The sequence below is a fragment of the Eupeodes corollae genome, chromosome 3, assembly GCF_945859685.1.
Source record: "Eupeodes corollae chromosome 3, idEupCoro1.1, whole genome shotgun sequence".
Lineage (NCBI taxonomy): Eukaryota > Metazoa > Arthropoda > Insecta > Diptera > Syrphidae > Eupeodes > Eupeodes corollae.
This window is the reverse complement of record NC_079149.1, coordinates 4,725,261-4,744,234: the sequence shown is the minus strand read 5'-3', so window position 1 is coordinate 4,744,234 and position 18,974 is coordinate 4,725,261. Positions and strand designations below refer to the sequence as shown.

The following is an 18,974-nucleotide window of genomic DNA, read 5'->3' as shown; positions in this document are numbered from 1 at the left end:
CGACTTAAATAAAACTATGCATTTACGTAAAACAAAAATACCTGCATTAACTTTTTTTGGTTTTTATTATTTGGAATAATTTTATTTTTAATTTTTGTTTTTCAGTCCAAGGAAAAAATGATGAAAGGAGCACGACGCGGTTGTGTCCGACTTAAAGATGCTGTTATTGGAATTGATGATCAGGAGGATAATACCTTTACCATTACTGTGGATCATAAGACATTTCATTTTCAGGTAAGAATCTAAGTTTGAAATCACAAAGTAAAATTAAAACAGTATCACTGCAAAAACCTAAAAGTATTTGCAGTCTAGGTTGATATTGAAATTATTCTAAAAATGTTGTTTACTGTTTTTTGAATTTATAATATTATAGAGTTCGTATTCAAAGGAATTAATGTTTTGTCTTTTGCAGTATTCGAATATATAAATGTAAATTTATGACGTTCAGACTTGAATATCCCAAGTCTTCACGTTTGATTTTATTTATGAGAATGGGATTTAAGGCTCCGATCCCGCAAGACCAAAATATCCCTTAAATCCTATCGCCATTCAATGTTTCTTAAATGTGTGTTTTTTTAAACATTATAACATTTTGCGTCTCACATATATTTAAAAAAAAAATCGTTCAAATTTGTCGTTTTAACAGAATACACTTAGCTTAAGTATGTATTTTGAATTTGCATAGTTTATGAATTAATTAAAACTAAACAGATGCAAACTTTTTGAAACCACTGTTGTTAACTCAATAAAAACCATGTGTAGTGTATTTTTATTGAATTCAATTATTGTTTACGAATTCAAAACTTAACAATAGAATTTTTAAAGAAATTTCGAATCACACCATTAAATCTGTGTCCCAAATGCAGCTTGGTAATTTTTCTTCAATTAAAATAGTAGTTTTGTTTTAATTTAATAAAATACAAAAATATGAAACATTTATATTTTCAAACAAATCACTACAAACATCATGGTCAGGAAGTTGTCATTTCGAGGCTAAGAACATAAACGAATTGTTTTCTGTTCTCTTTTTTCATTATTTTATGTTCCTCCTTCCTTTTCCTTTTTATTTTGTGCCACTGAACGCGCGCGCCCATCAATTTTATTCAATTCTTCTTCAAGACAACAAAGCCATAAAAATGCAGTAAAGTTTAGTTCCAGGTGGGACACCCCAATGTATAATGTCTCATTTGTGACAAAATACAAAAAACATTTTGTATTTATTCGTCTGCCGTTTCGTGCATAGTTAACATCAAATTTAAATTATTCATTTAGAATTATAAAACATTTAAATTTGCTTTAGCAAATCATTTGTGGATAAATTAATTAAAGAAGATAGAACAAAGGTAAATCAAATAAGTTTGATAAATTTATTAAATATAAAACAAAACTTAAGTGATGACATTTTTGTTATTCTAAATTAACTTGATAATTTGTTTCTTGTGTGTTTTAATGTGGAATTTAAAGAGAATACAATTTTAAAATAATTATGGAGAAATTAATTCCATATAACTAAAAAGGACCTCTGTGTGAATATGGATTTTTTAGCACAATTAATTGACTATTGACATTGTGTCAAAATTGACATAGGGAAATTGATTCTTATTTTTTTATTCGTTGATTCTCATTCTCATTTTTCGTAAATTACCATGGTCAACAAAATTAAGTGACGTTGAAGACTTATTTTGCTCTGGTTCCGAATTCAAACTTCTATTTTAGGTATATGCTAGTGGTTTTTCCTATTTGGTTACTTTTTCGGGTTCCAGTCCAATGCTGGTAGAGACTTTGTTCTAGTTTTTGAAACCAACCTTGAATTTTAAATAGTTCAAGAAACCATCAATATTTCAGCTTGAAATGATTGTAATAAGGTTATAACAATTCTAAATGAAAGGTGAAACTACAAAAATTAAATCAAATAAAGGCCACGACTTTATCGCTCGAATTGGCTGCTGTATCCAAAAGACAAATAGAACGTTTATTTAAAAATTAACTAACAAAGAAAGTTTTTCTTCAAAAATCTTAGTGCCATTTAATTAATCAAAAAAATCTCGATTTAGTAATTATTTTTTTTTCGAAAACGTTAGAATAGTTTTTACTATAACATTTTTTAAAAATATTTTTAGTGTGCATTTTCTTAGAACTTTTTAATATACGTTCTATTAATTTTCGTAAAAAATGTTGACCTGTGTATGAGATATCGAATTATTATTAATCCAGTATAAGAGTTTGTGCAGAACTTACTTAATTACTTAAGATGGCGCTAAAGTCCTGTGTGAACTAGAGCCATACCCAAAAAACTTCTCCATCTAGCTCGGTCCCCAGCTAGATGTCTCCAGTTTCGCGCTCCAAGTTGGGTGAGGTCACCTTCCACTTGTGCGCGCCACCTGATCCGCGGTCTTCCTTTACTGCGCTGTACTGTGGGTGCGGATTCGAAGACTTTCCGGGCCGGAGCATTGCCTTGAAATCGATGAAAAGATGGTGAGTGTCGTTTTAGTGTTCTTGGGTTTTTCCAGGATCTGCCGTAATGTGAATATTTGATCGACTGTAGACCTTCCTGGTCTAAAATCACACTGATAAGGACCTATCAGTGAAGATTTTGTAGGCGATGTTAAGTAGACTGATTCCTCTATATTTGGTGCAGTTTAAGGGTCTCCTTTTTTTAGGATCGGGCAAACAATATCGACCATATCTTATAGGTAAGTTGTTGCATGCTCCTAACCAACTTATCTCCAGCTGCTTTAAAGAGCTTGGCATTCAAGCCATCCGCTCCAGGGACTTTATTAGACTTTAGCTTAGATATTTTAATCTTTACGTCGTCTAAGTAAGGAGGACGGGGTTGTTGCCTTTCGTCGTCTATGTTGAATGGATCATCCTACCTAACAGCGGAACTCGGTTCGTCGTCGCAGTTATACAGTCTGCAGAAGTAATCCTTCCATATCCTCAGCATTGACTGCGGTTCCACTATGATGTTTCCACTTTCGTCTATGCAGCCTTTGGTTCTAGGTTTATGTACTTGTGAATTTCGTTTCACCTGTTCATAAAACTTTCGAACTTCATACCTGCTGTTAAACTCTCAATATCATTGACTACACGCTTCTCATGCTCTCTCTTTTTCCTTCTGAGAAGTCGGTGTTCCTCTCGCCTCTTCTGCTTATAGAGCTCATGCAGACAAAAATTATTAAAATCGGTTGTTGAGATAACTTAAAAACAAAATAACGGTTCTATGGGGGATACTTTTCGAAAGCAATACACAAATATTGTTTTAATTGAAAGATTTAAAATTGAAATTGAAAACAACTTTAATTTGCAATTGAAAATACTAGAAAAAGACTTTATTGAGATATATCGCTCTATAAATCAACTTATTTTAAATTGTGAATGAAAGCTCGATAGCTTTGAAAATCTTAACCTTAAAATTGACACTCTGCACGACGAACTATCCACTGTAAGAAAACAAATTCTTGATGATTGATAACACTCAACCTAAATCACAAATCGATTCTTTATCGCTAAAATTAATTGCTGGTGGTATCGTTCTACACGGAATTCCCATAGAAAAAAAAAAAAAAAAACGAAAATCTCGGCGGAATTTTTAATAGGCAAATGATCTTCGAAAGAAAAAAAGCTTGTATTCTGTGTTTACAAGATCTGGCAGAGTTTCCATTAGATAAAATTTTGATAAGAGCCTTATTTGCATTACGAACGTATATCTATTAAACTTAATATACTCCTTCGGAAATATTTCAACTAAGGTTTCGCTTTTTAATAATTTACTGACTGATTTATACAATCAGTTTTACAGGAGATATAAAAGAAACCCTTCATCGTATAATAAGAACCAATATATTTTCTCTCGCAACAGAGTTACATGTCTAATTCGTTTAGTAAAAGATCGTAGTTTTCTCAAAAGCTTAATCTCTCTTTAAATTCCAAGGAGCTTTGAAGAAACCTAAAGGAAATTGGTATAACTAGGGACAAAAACTCATCTAAATGCTCCTTAGACCCCCAGGTGCAAAAGTCGGTATTTGTCAGTGAAAATGACAATGCTTTCGAATTTAATTGTGTCGAGTCTCGTGAATTAATTACTGGTATCAGGTCGATTCACTTTAATGCTGCAGGCTCGGATAACAACCCTTCAAAGTTTATTAAATTAATTTTACCTATCATTATAGCACCACTGCTACACATAATGATTGTATCAATATATAATAGTGAGATCCCAGAGCAATGGAAAAGTGTAATAGTTCTACCTGTTTGATAGCATAGACCACTATATCCTTTTGTCCAAGTTAAGCAATAAATTCAATTTTTCAAGGACGGCCATTCAATTCGTTCAAGTCAATCAATAAAAACTGACATCGGAACACCTAGTCCCAATAATATGAGCAGCGGAGTTCCTCAGGGTTCAGTTCTTGGACCTCTGTTGTTCTCTATGTTCATCAATGACTTACCTGTGATATTGTTCAACATTCTTTTGTGCATATGTATGCATATGTATTTAATAAATTAATACAAATACAAATATAGTTTTTATATGTCGCAAATTAAAATATTCTTGGTTTACTTGAGAGCACTATAAAGAAATTTCAGGGTCATATCCCAAAATTAGACACTTGGCTACAATGTTTGTTTATTTGTTGTACCACTATTTTCTTCAAGTTACAGATTGTTGCAAATTTCTCAAGAATGTTTGTTTTTTTCTTGGCCTCTTAAATTATGTGAAAAGTGAAAATACGCAGTCTCAAAAGGTCGTATATAGATTTTTTCGAATTTCAGAAAGTTTCAGTATCTCAAAATCCTGATGTTATATTTACAAGTTTTTCTTTTGAAAATTTTCAACACCATTGCTTCTAAGTAGCCAAACAATATTGTATTCTTCAAAATTCTCTGAATTCTTCTTAACAAAATGTTAGTTTAATCTTTCTCACGATTTTTCTCTTTCTCTTATAATATTTTTATTTTATCTTCAATCTCAAACCAATTAAGTTTTTAAACAGAATAAAAGACACATTTTACTACATACCAACATACATACTCTACGAACCCTTATTGATTGTTTCCCTAATCAAACTTCAAAATGCATATGAATTGAGTTTTTGAAGTACCACTTTCTTATTTCTTTTTTGCAAGACAAAAGATTTAAATGAATAAATCTTTTTTTGAATGTCAACGCCAGAAGATAAAACAAAAACCTATTATCCAATTTATTTGCACTTACGGAGTGTAAAATCCCTTTTCCCTTCTTTGTCTTTGAAACAAATAAAAATAACGACTCTTCCTTCAATTGTATTCCAAAATGCAGATATGTATGAATGATGTTAATTGAATATTCATTTTATTCCAATTTTCAGTCAAACTATTCAAAAGCACAACAACAAATACAATCATTTTCGAAGAATGATGAATTTTAAATCTTCTATTAGAAACATTTTTTTACTCAAAAATTTCAAAGAAATTATGGAAATAGCCTTAGGGTTAAGTGAAATAATTAAATTCACTGTAAGCGGAAGTAAGAACTCAGCAGCAACATTAAAAACAATTTAAAACAATTAAAAAATCAATTGCTTCCATGTACCTTCGTAGACCGTTTAAGAAATGCACACGTGCTCCTCCTTTCGTCATAATCTTAAAACAAAAACCAAAACCACTTTCACTTTCCAGTATATTTAGTTCCTTGAAATAGCATTTTTTTGCATACATACATAAATATAAATTCATTGAACTTCCCACAATATAAATCTCCTTGAATTTATTTCCACAATTATTGACTACCAGTCTATTGCCAAATATCAACTTTGTTCTATTTATATCTTCAAAACGGCAATCTGATTTATACTCATAGATTTCTTCCTCTTTATCTGCCTATAATGCAACTTTTTTTTGTTTGGTTTTTCCCTTAAACTTTTTGGCAACAAATGTCGCAAGACAAAAGAGAAAGCCTTTCTCACATATAACAGTTACCTTTTCATCCCACAAAACCCCGCACTCCACAAAAAGTAAAGTCAATATTCACAAAAATTCAAAAAAAGGAAAATGAAAGAGACTACTAATTCAAGTCACCTACATACTACATACTTGTTTTTTCTGTCTCACAAGTATCTACCAAGACCACGAAGAAGGAAAAACCAAATATCAATAGCACGAGGACTAGCACCACCGGCACAAAATTGTTGTGTCCTTTTATCCTCCACAACAATACTCTTATATCTTATATACTTAAAACAACAACATGTTCTAATTGTCATTTTGGGTATTTTAGTTAAAGTATTTAAAGCTCACTGCGTCGTGTTGGCTCCAAAAGTTTTGCCAATAAAAGAGGTTGGGGCATTTAAACAGGGTGTTTTTCAAAATGAGCAAGAATACTCCGTTAAGCCTTTTTATTTATTACTCAGTCCTCAGATCTAAAAAGTACGTGAGTCACATACGGCCTCAACTACTCGTTCGCGCCATATCGTGTGCGGTTTTCGGCGATGAGTTCGAGCTTTCTCAAGGTCTTTCCCAAATCCCGACAGTTCCTTCTCGACTGTTCTTCTCCACGTGATTCTCGTCCTCTCGATTTGTCTGCCCTTTTGAGTAAGTGCATTCCACTTCTATTCGTGCCCGAATGCATTCATAATCGTTTCGTAGAGTGTGTCCAATCCAATGCTCCTTTCACCTTAGTATAATAGTTTCGTTGGGATCCTGAACCGTTTTCCTATACAGTTCTTCGTTGGAGATAGCATTGAACTAGAAAACACTTTAGTTTATTAGTAGACATCTGTTAATATATCTCTTTGCAGTTCCCTAGTTATCATTAATGTCATTGTCGACGAATCCGTAAAACAGTACCGATTTGACGTTAAAGAGGTCTTAAGTCAGACTTAGAGCTGAGAGAGTCATTCTTCCAACATTAGACATCATCCCGACCGCAGCCTTCGATTTACGGCGACTGGCCATATCTTGCTAGGTTTCCTAGTGATGCTGATTCCGCCACGACTGTCTTGTGCCATGTGCTTCTTGGTCATTCAGCTCTTCTTCCTTCTTGTGTGACAGGATTCCACTGCATTGCTTGGCCTGCAATGCAGTCGTTACCTTTAAGAAGCGTATGTCCAGTCCATTGCCACTTACGTCTTCGTATTATAGATTCTATAGGTTCCTGGCCTATCCTTCTATTAAGGATCTCATTTGATATACGATTTGGCCAGAAAATCCTTAGGATGTTACGAAGACATCTATTCACGAAGGTTTGCAGCTTTCTTGTAATGGCTGAAGTAACCTTCCAAGTGCTGCACCCATAAAAAAGCACAGATTCGACATTTGTGCCAAACAGTTGTAGCTTAGTTCTTAAGCAGAAAGAGTTATTCCTCAAAATTTTCGACAACATACCGAACGCCGCTTTTGCTTTGCCGATGCGGCAGATGACGTTAAGTTCCGCCTTCGATGAAGATGATACTTCCAAGGTATTGAAACCTCTCCACTTTTTTCCACCGGTTGTGAGGAAATATTTATTTGAGAGGATAGTCGGGTTCCGAGGCTGATCATTTTTATTTTGCCGGAATTAATTTTCAGCCCCACAACTACTGCTCTCTCTCCACACTTGTTGTCATTTGATCTTCATGGAGATCGATGATCCTATTAGAGAGTAAGCAAACATCGTCCACGTAATCCAAGTGCTTTAAGTAGGATGTCAAAGTCAATGGATCCGTCCACTACCTGACCTATTCAATTTATCAATGTAATCCTAAATTTCTGTATCTGATTGCATCCAACCGAAAACCTTTAAAGGTACATCCCTTTCCGAAGTTTAACTGAAACACCTTATAAATGTTAGCTACTACGAATTTCAACTGTTCGTACTGTTCTTGCGCTAGTTTCGCTGTTGTTTTGCTGTCGTCCTAGTTTTTGTTTTAGTCCTTCTTAACACAGCAACAACATACAAACACATTACTACTTACTCATGTAGATACATATATATATATATTTTTGTACTGCACAATATTATTTTTATGATTTTATATGTTTTATTTCATCACAGGCACAGCATAGCGACGAACGTGAAAAGTGGGTAAGGCGTCTCGAGGATACAATACGACGTCATGCGAATCGTAATCGCATGTGGGACTCTCAAAGCACTTTCTACTTGGGTGGTTACTCTAACAAGGACCTTAGTAAACGAGCTAATCATTTGGAAATATTAGACCGTCGTATCAGTGAAGCAGATGCCTACTTGCAACTGATGATTGAACAGATAAATGTGAGTTTAAGTTTTTTTAATCAATTTAAAAAAAAATAATATTAAATATCTTCTAGAAAATCGAAAAACGAATCGCAGATATAACTGATCTGGAGGAGAAGACAAAGTGCAAGCTGCTGCAGGATAACGCTAATGTAAGCAATTTATTTTGTCTGCTTCTTTTCTTCGTCGTCGTCGTCGTCCTCGTTCTCGTCATCATAAAACTGACCTACGAGAACAATATTCTTTATTTTTTTCATCATGGTCCCTCGTTATTCGAGACTGCCTTGGCTCACCTTTCTCTTTATATATCACACCATCTCGTTGATTTTTATCAACAGGTGTCGTTCTTCTTATTGTGATGTGTGCGAGATATTTTTGAAATTGATTTATATCTCGTAAACTTGTACGATACATACGATGCGGTGTCCTTGAGCAAAATCTATTGATTATTTTGTGGAAAGTAAGTGTCATTACGCAATCTTTGTAGTTCTTGTTTCTCTAAAAGTTCATGTTCAATTCTGTGGCTGGCATCAGGTTACTAAATATATTTATAAAAATATATGTATATAAATATGTTACCTCTATAAATTCATAGATTTTGTCCTTGGAACTTTTCTCAGTAACTGCAGTAATAAAAAAAAGGATTTTGCTTTTTTAAAAAAAGAATTCATATTTAAATGTTGTAGGCTTTGAAATTGCAAAAATGAGAGCAAATAAGAAAGACTGAATGTAGGTCACCCGAACGAACCAAATAAAGATCATCACCTCTCTTCAATAGAATACACAATGTCAAGAACACAAAACCTTAATAAATAATAAATCAACTGGTTAACATTGCATGAACTTGTCTCATAAGGATTTTATTTATATTGACAAAAGGCTTATAAAGAAAAATATTTAGCTTTTGGTGTGGGAATCTCTTTTTCCATGGTTCTACTCATTTTTTATTTTCTTTCAATTTAATCTATCTCTTATCAAGAACACTTGTTTTATTTTTCTGTGTTCATCGAATTGAGATAAAGTCCATTTCAGTCAGTTTCGTTCAGTTTTATTTTAAAAATGTCTTGCTCAAAGGTCGGCGTTATTCTCCTTACCTTTAATTGATTTAAAAAACAAATAAGTAGGTAAATGAATCTTTAATGTTTAGCCTTATACTTCGGACTTCTTAAGTCTTGTTTTACAGATCAGTTTAAAATTTGTTGTTAATATTTTATAAATTTCTTTTTTTTTGTTTCACAAGCATCTTAAATCAAAAAACCGTCTTCTTAAGTGCACACAACAGAAATGGTGCTTCAGTCCTTAGGTCTTTGATATTGAGCCGCTTGGGAAACAATTCTTCGAACCATCAAAGATTCAAAGAGATGTCATTGCTAGTATAATTATTTTTGTTTATTCTGATCATAGTTGTTTTTTCTGATTAAAGGGCCACACTGAAATTAAACTTTGGGCTTTACGTACCCAGCACATTAATTCTAAAAGTTTTTAACCGTACTACATGATCTTCTTAATATTATATTTTCAAAAATTTATTAATTTTAAGCTAATGTAGCACCTTAAACATGAAAGGTACGTCTAGCTTCGAACTTATACTTACTTCAGTGGTCCCGATTCATAAAGTTTCTCTACCTGAGATATTGCGATATTCCATCTATGTGATCAAGACAGTGTTGTCGTTTAGTAAAGGTCGTATAATTCACAACTGAATATTCTACTAATTCCGCTCTCTTATATAAGACCAAATATACTCCGAGGAATTTTTCTATTGAAAGTGCCCAGTATCAATTAATTTTTCCGTAAAGTACGACTGTTTAAATTAGAGTTGTATGTATCGTGATCTTTCTCTTTCGACAGTGCGTTTTGTCCTAGGTTTACTCCTAGAACCTCGGATTTTGTCACCATAGCTGTTAATATTTTTGTATAGCTCGCTGAGAGCGACCGAAAATGTCGATATGGTTCGCATAACCAAGCTGTTGAAAATATTGCCTTGCAGATTAACTTCAGATACTTGCACATCCTGTCTGAACCCTATACACGTCTTCAATAGCAGAATTATTTATATTTTGTCACAATTCCCTTGGCGATTTACGAATCACACAATTTATAGTATTGATGAAAGGATTTATACGCAGGATTAGGGACTCAAGTTTTTTACTCAAACAATATTTAAAAGCACTTCTTAAATATTATTCTGAAGAGCCTTTATTTTCTACCCTCAAAACGTATTAAATTAGATTCTTATCATCTTACTTTCATTCCTACAACTTCTGCATTTAAGTCCCATTTTAATTTAATTTCATAACTCCACTTTCTACCCAAAATCTTCTTGAGTTTCATTCACAAAAACCATTTAAGCTACCTACACGTACTTGAACTCGATTCATATTTCAATTTTTATTTTTTAGGAAATGCTCGACCATATCAAACACTCAATAGTCACATTGCAAATTGCCAAAAATATGGCACACCCAATTAACGGTATCTACAACGGTCCGGTGACTAGCAGCAATAACAGTACAAAGACAGAAAGTATCAACGATGATGACTATGAGGATGGTAAGTATAAAGTACAGGAGCACATGACACAAACTATTTTCTAAAAGTCTATCGTATGTGTTATTGTGTCTCTCTAACGGTATACTCATATGTAAAACTATGCGTTTCTAATCCAATTTAATTATTCTCATAGGGATTCTGCCACCAGTGGGAAGTGGTTCTATTCAATCTGGCATAGAATTTGGCTCTGAATGCAATGAAGCGAATCGCTTGAAGACTCGATCCTCAATTTCAGATGGTAAGTATTTCAAAAGTGTATGTTTGTTAGGTGGTTGGATGTTTTATCTTATTTAAAAATTTAAAGGACTTAAATAGTCTTTGGAATTGCAATTGTTTTAGTATGAAATGAAAATATTTTGTATAATGATATCATTTGGAATTATCTTACGGTATTTTCGCTGAGTTCAAAAACAAGACCTCCAAATGTTGATAAAGTTTGTTAGTTCTTATCGAACATATAAAGCTTATTTCACAAGCGGTTGCCGAAGCAAGAAAATAGAATATTCCTTATTTTGAGCTCAATTTAATATTAGTATAATATTAAATTCTTAAAATTAAATTAAAGTACAAAATTAATTTTTACACAATACAAAATGATTTTAAGACTAGGCTTTGTTTAAATGTAGTAGTACCCGAGGCATGGTGGTTAGTGTGTTGGACTGTCATGCGAGAGGTCCTGGGATCGGTCCCTGCCTGTGCCACCTAAAGTTTTTTTGACGGGTATTGCCTCTTGCGAGGAATTGACAAATTCTCCAAGAGTAATTTATGTTATGAAAAAGTGCTTTCTCAAATTAGCCGTTTGGATTTGGCATTTAAACTGTAGGACCCCTCCATTTCTGCAATTACTCGCACACAGGAATGGTTGAGAGTTGTAAGTCAATAGGCCCTGGTTCTCTACGAACTGTTGTGCCACCTAATTTATTTTTCTTTGTTTTTTTTCTTTGTGCTATAAAAACAACTTACTAAGATGAAGTGACTGTCTAGGATAGACTAAGTCACACTTAAGCATATTGTTGGCTCATAAAGATGCTACATTATGCATTATGAGTTTTTCTTCTAAGTGCAATGATAGTAGTTGGATCTCCTTAAAATTTGGGATAACAAGGATCTAAAGAATTTCGGTGTATGTTAGAGACAATCTCACAACCATTTTTTTAGACGATTCGTCATAGAAATTCCAAATACAACAAGCTTCACTCTTAACTATAATATAGACTCCAAATTTTTGAACAAATGTTGTTTGTTTAGTTATAAGCTACGACTATTTTTTGCCATTCGTAATACGAATTTGATCAGATGGGAGCTATGGTAAGGCCCAATGTCTCTAAAAAAGGTAAAAACAATATTGTAGCTAAGTTGTAGGTTAAGACCCTCGGCAGACCATCATGTCTTATTTAGTTTTCTTAGGCAGTGGACTTAAACGTCTTCAATATAAGAAAATTATTAATTTGGTTTGTCTGTTAAAATTCAAACTCTTAATAACCATTTAAAGAAGAAAGTTACAGTTTTGTTCACACAATTTTGATAACGTTTATAAATTCATTAGGTTTTTGATAAGAACAAAAGTATAGATATTTGTTGGTGGTGCTCATTTTATAATTGTTCTTAAACTTATACTTAATTTTATTCTCTCATATTAATGCCTTTAATTTTCATATTTTTCAGTGAACAGTAAAATTCTAACACTTGCAGTACCAGAAACATCATATTCAAGTTCTGAAGGTGAAGATGATTTCTATGATGCCAATGACGATCCCTTTACAAGTCAAGGCAATTCTCCCATGAGCTGGTGAGTATCCGTAAAAATAACAAAATAACATATTCTACAAAAATTTAATCTTTAATGTAATAATATTTTGTGCCAAAAGTTATCGCGTGAGTCCACTCGAAGACGACGCGACGACGAGTGCTGTGGCTATTTTTGGTCCATACTTAACGTACGATGCACTTTTCTTTCGATAAATTCAATCATGTTTTTTGTGTGCCTTGAGAAATATTTTAACTCTACATCTGCATGCCGGTGGCGTTGTTTTAATTCTTTTTTCTATCTTTATCTTAAATTAGAATTCATTTATGACTACTAGTTTAGTCATAAAAAATCAAAACAGCTGTGTTATAATGTTTTCTTGCTACACCATTCAAAAACAACTCGAAATAAACATGAAAATAAAGATAGAACGATCTTTATTCGTAAGCTTTTCGTAGCGTGATTTAAGTATTTTTGTTTTTTTTTTTTACGCGGGAAATAGTTATAGTCATAGTGTTTTAATAATTGCGTTTTTAAACTTCTCCTCTCGGTTTGTGCAATGAATTTACTTAAAAATTTACAATTAAGAATAAATTTAATTAATAATCCATCAGAGATATCATCTGATTTGTTACCATTGTAGTAAGTAATCGTATTTTCCCACTGTAGGGTTATTTTTATTTAATTGTGGTTATTGGTTTACGGTTGGATTTTAAATGATTTAGATTACGTGTTGCAATAAATGTTATGTTCGGGTGGAAAATAAACATTCTCAAATGGTCTAATCGTACATGCTCTTCGTTTTATGAAACATGTAAGGATTTAGTTTTGGTTGAAGTGGTTATTATTATATCGAATCATAAAATAATTTAACACACTCATGTTATGTTACATGGTTGAGTTACATTTTATTTCTGACGAAGTTTATTGAATATTGAATACTTTTGCTAAAATTACAAATCAAAAGGATGTGCATTTAAAATAAAATATTGGAGCAAAATTTAAATCGATACTTAAGTCTAGAAGCTGTATGGAATTTTTTTTGATAAGAAGACGCACTATTATACATAGTTTAATAACATCAATACTTTTTCAAATTGCAGCTTTGATGTTTCAACATAAAAACCATGAACACCACTTCGCTGATATCGTTTAAAAATGTTTCGAATGTTAAAATGTTTTCCTAATATTTTCTTGTTTGTACCTAAGCATGAATTCAAAAGCGGCTAATGATGGCAATTTATAGAAAAATTCTCGCGAATTGTCATACTAAAGTACAATATGTCTAGCCAATATTAAAACCATATGTTTTAGATAACCTTTGACCACTGCACGTTTATTAAAAGGTTAACGTGTTAATTGTTGTGTACCTTGTCTATTTAAAAGAATTTATAGTACAACCTTGTGATTATTACTTGGGTTTTAGTGATTAAATTATTACGACTCATTTCGAATTATTGATTGTCCAACACAATTGAATGAAGATATCATAAAATCATCTTAAAATCAATCGAGCAATTGCATTCGGTGTGGATCCGGAACCAAATGGCTCGTTCCAGTGTGGATTTTTGATAGATTTTGCTCAGAGTAGAATTTAAGTAATCACGACATCTTTGAATATTTGGTTAATAAGTTATGAGCGATTTCTATCTAAATGGTAGAAAAGAAAACTTTCATATCATTCGACTTTTTTCGTGTTTAATCATTGCTTAGGCATACGTGTATCGGATTTTTGTATAATAGCTTGAGGATCAACTGAATTGGTACAAATATTAAAATCGTTATTGCATTGGACATAAACCAGTTTTTATTGCTTCCACCTTAACTTTTGATAATTTCTTTTTTTCATTTTAATATATTTCAACAAAATTTCGCTCCGTGCTAGCTTAGTTGCAGAAATAAAGGATTCTTTGCCTTTAAACTGAGGATCACCCACATTACTGTAGGTAATAAGCATCCTTAAGCATATTTAACAATATTCGGATGAGATGAGAGATGAGGCAGTCATTGAAGGAAGTGCAAATTTTGCTCCTCTGTCCAAGCTCATATTATTCGCACTGAGTGAGTATCATGCCTTATCATGTTGGTAGGCCAAGTTTATGGGTAAACAAATGTTGGGATACTTATTAAAATTTCTGTTCAAGATTCCATTTTACTCAGCTACAGTAATTTTTGATGTAAAGACTTTAATTTCAATAAAATGCTAACTAACATCTCTTCATATCACAACGCAACCTACACGGCTATGCTTTGCTATGAAGCTTTAAAAACCATTATATTTTTCAAATCGTGAAAATAAAAGGCTGACGAAGAGGCCCATCGAAATTAAATAGTTTTTAGTTTTAAAACAAAATCACGTAGTATCATTCTTTTTTTAGCTTATTTTATTTTTGAAAAACTCTATTCGCATAGCTTTCCGGTTTCCTTCAAGTAGCGGTTTTGTGTTATATTCAATTCTTTCAAGGTGGCCCGAAATTTAATAGCTTTTAAAACTGTAGAGTGAATTGGGTTTAGGCAAATTTCTGATGCATATCAAAAAATTTCTCGACTTTAAACTGCTGTTTGTACAGTTTTTTTTTTTTGCTCCCTTTATGTTTTTTTTGTACGAAACTCCATTTTTTAAATAAGAATAAAGGGAAGGGCTTGGTGTCTAAGCAAGTCAATTTAACCTTTTAAAACACTGCTAATGCATATAAATCTAGCCGTTGGTTGTATAATTTTAGATCAGAAATATAATTTCACGGAAATCTCTAAAGGTGTTGATTTTCTATCCAGTACTTGAAAACGCTCATAAACATCGATTAAATTGCTGTTGTACCTATTCAGTTGACTCTTAAACAACTTCTACTTTACTTCTGATGCACTTTAAAAGTTGGTGAGGATATGTTTCTTAACATCTTAAAGGAGTAGTTGGCCTCAACAGATGGAAAAATTTAATAAAGTATTTTTTAAATGTTTGTGCGTATTAAGTTGAAGCGGAATGTATATGTATATAGAAACTATACGGCAAAGTTTGCACTTGTAAACATTTAAATTCGATATTTTAATGAAATCTGACATTACGATATTGAAGAAGTCGAAGGAGTGGTTCTGACGATTCCGTTCGTCTATCTGTCCTGACTCCTACAGCCTGCACCATTAGATCGATTCAGTTGAAACTTGAAAATTGAGGTTTAAAGCAGATTAACGTTAGGCGTTTTTAATACAAATAATTTGGTCAAAAATCGAAAATTCTAATTTTCTCAAAAACGACCAGATATAATGAAAATTTTTTTAATTTTTTTTCTTTACTTGGCTTCTTTCAATATACATAAAAGAAAATATTTTTGTATGAGATAATCATTTTTAAAGACAAACTTATTCTGCAGGTATATTTTTAAATCTTAAAATAACGGTGCTTTTTTAAAAAAATTCTTCGTATATGGAAGCAAGTTCGTTAATTTAATTTAAATATTATTACCGGCATTTGTCCGTCAGTCAAATTTTGTACAACTTTTTCAAATAAATCTAGCATTTTATGGTGGCTCGAATAATGGATTAAAATGCTTCAAGAGTTGCTGGTTTGTCGGCATAAACAAACGACTTTACAAATCCCAATTAAAAGTAATCGAAAAACGTTAAGTATGACAAGTTGTGCCGTCTTATTTGAACCAAATGTTGTCGATATTTTGCTGATTAATTTTTGAAAAAATGAGCTTTATCTTGAACACTGTAAAATAAATGAATAGTGTTCTGAGCATCGCGAACAGGTTTAATTTTTCCACCATTTGGAAGCGTTGCTCTGTCCAAAGAAGAATTCTGATTTCAAAATCAAAAATCATAGAAAAGAACCATACAAAATATTATAAGGCAACCTAAAAAGCATCCTATGATGTTGTACACCTTAAGGTCTTAAATAGCTTATTTATTTTTTAACAAGGACAACAGTGATTGAATTAAGTTTAAAATAAAAGTATCAACAAATGCGTAGAGATATTTTTAAAACATGGAATTCGTTGTACAGATATCATTTATCTAATCAGAATTTTGTTTTGAAGGGGGCACAAGAAAAAATAAAATTAATTGACCTATTGTTCTAACTCTTCATCTTTGACTTTGAGAAGAGCCTTGATAAACTAAGTATCAGTTTTAATTAATATTAAATAGTTTTTTATTATTTTGTGCTACTTTTTTATTTGCTTAAAAAAACACCTTTTCATACTTTTTAAAGCCTTATTCTATTAATACCATGGTTTCGCTTAGATTTCATGTACTTTCATATTCCCAGAGCTCTTAACTATCAGTGCGCCTGCTCCTCATTTTATATCACTTACCTTTTTCTATTTCTCTTTACAAGTGGTGTTTCCTTTTTTTTTCTTCTTGTAGCTGGTTCTGGTAATTCTCTGAAATGTACACAATTTGACGTCTAACCATAAATCTTGACAACATAAAAATTAAGTTAACTCTTGTCAAGTTTTATCAAGGAATTGAATATCCTGTTCCCTTATTCCTATGTGTCATGTTGATGTAACTTAACTTACATGGTGCTAATGGATTGTTGAGGATGCGAGAACTCGAGGATGGGTTCCTTTTGAACTTAATGAAGACAAATTATGTTTTCCCATAAAACACTCCTCGTCACTCTATCACTCTCAACCCTTATATGGTTCGATAGTTTTTGGGGTGTTCTGAAGTTCAAATTCACCTAGTTTTCTATTTCATTAACAAAACTTTATATCTGTCCACCACCACCACCGAAGACGACGCCACCGACCGTCTTGACTTCCTGAAAATCTATTAATAGAAGCCTACAGTGGTTACGTTGTTTTAAATTTAACCACACAACTTGTAAGTGAGTGAGTGAGTGAGTCTGTAATTAAATTCATATATTCAGAATTTTTGATAAACAAAAAGAAAAAGTAAATAATCAAAGTGAGCATAGAGCCAGACAGAGGGGCTCTCACATCATACGCCTTGCATAGCACATGACTTTGAATTAAATTATGTTAACCCGATTACTTTTTTGTTTTAATTGAGAATTCTAATTTGAGTGAATCTGCTTCTGTTTGTACACATTTGGGGCTTTGAACTTTTCATTTTCCATTTGAATTTAATTTTGAAATTAAAAAAGAAAAAACAACAGAAAGTTTTGATTGAAGTAATTAATTTATTAAAACAAAATCGGTATTACAAAGAAAAAGAAAACAGGAAGGAAGTGTTGATGTGGATGTGGGGGTGTAGGAGGTGAAGATTATCTTTCTCATATTGATTTTATCCTCCTCTTGCAACCTTCAATTAAGATAAAAGAACAGAACATTTTTGATATGATTCAGACGATTAGTTTTAATTGAAAGCATTGAAAGAAAAAACAAAAGAAGAGGAGTATCCTTCATTTTATTTATTGGACTGCCAGACGAAATTTATTAAGGTTTGGGGGGTTGTTTATGTTTTTAATTATACGTTCATAAATTAATAATACGCTGCTAGTACGAGAAGTTGGCTTTAATAAGCGAAAAATTGAGGCATTTATAATTTTGAATTGTAAATAATAGCGCTCGTGTACTTACTTTACGCAATGTAGTCTTACACAGAGAATTACACGGTATGTTAAGCAAAGTTGTTGAAAAAAAGATTTAAATAAAGTGCACCCAGAACAGGGAAAATAAGTTGAAAGTAGACTTACATTTTACTTTGAAAACATTTAAGTTGAAAAGTAAATTCTTTTTTGCTTTCATATGAAAAAGCAGTTGCGTCATTTTCCTAGATATGTACATAAACACCTATTGTATAAATATTAAGGCTCTTGTTATTATCTGAAGAATATACTCGTACAACATTTACCTTGGCAACCAAAAAGGTTGAGAGTTTCAATTTTAAATCCAATAAACAACTTAACTTACCTTCAACCACTCCAGAGGCCGAAAAAATAGTTTTTTAAAATTATTTTTTTTTTCAGAAACAATACAAAATCAATCGAGATTGTTAAGCGATTTTTGTTTTCAAAACAGAGCTTGTGTAGCAATTTTGCGACGAAGTCAAATTTTTTCAGAATCTACGGTCGGACATTTCTATTAGCTTTAAATTAACAATTGATGATTCGCCAAGTAGGAATTGAAAATTCTTCTTAAAAAATCGTAAAAATTATTGATAAGAAGTTAACTATACTTAATACGCCAAATATATGTACATATGTATATCGAAAAAGAATGTGTTTTCTATCAGGATATTTTCAAAAATTCAAGTCTAGTTGTAAGTATTAAGTTCTGCCAGCTTAAACAAATTTGGTTACATGTAAGAAAACAATATAAATTAACCGTCAGTAGCAGCATAATACCAATAGATAGATACAGATTTTATTGAATTTAAATGTTTACAAAAATCATTATAGCATGGCAATTGCCGTCTGACAGATTGACAACAAAACACAATGAATGTAAAAAGCCTTCAATATAATTACTGTTCAATATTAAAAAAGGTACTTAT

General features: G+C 32.1%; 1 protein-coding gene across 2 annotated transcripts in view; it reads left to right on the top strand.

The window, feature by feature from the left end:
• Positions 1-18,974, top strand: part of LOC129948835 (oxysterol-binding protein-related protein 9) — a 69,465-nt gene that overhangs the window by 30,110 nt on the left and 20,381 nt on the right. For both annotated transcript variants that reach the window (XM_056059921.1, XM_056059922.1), the window contains exons 2-7: positions 106-234; positions 8,012-8,230; positions 8,287-8,364; positions 10,615-10,765; positions 10,899-11,003; positions 12,431-12,554. In XM_056059921.1, coding sequence (XP_055915896.1) covers positions 106-234; positions 8,012-8,230; positions 8,287-8,364; positions 10,615-10,765; positions 10,899-11,003; positions 12,431-12,554 — 806 coding nt within the window. The remainder of the gene's footprint in view (positions 1-105; positions 235-8,011; positions 8,231-8,286; positions 8,365-10,614; positions 10,766-10,898; positions 11,004-12,430; positions 12,555-18,974) is intronic.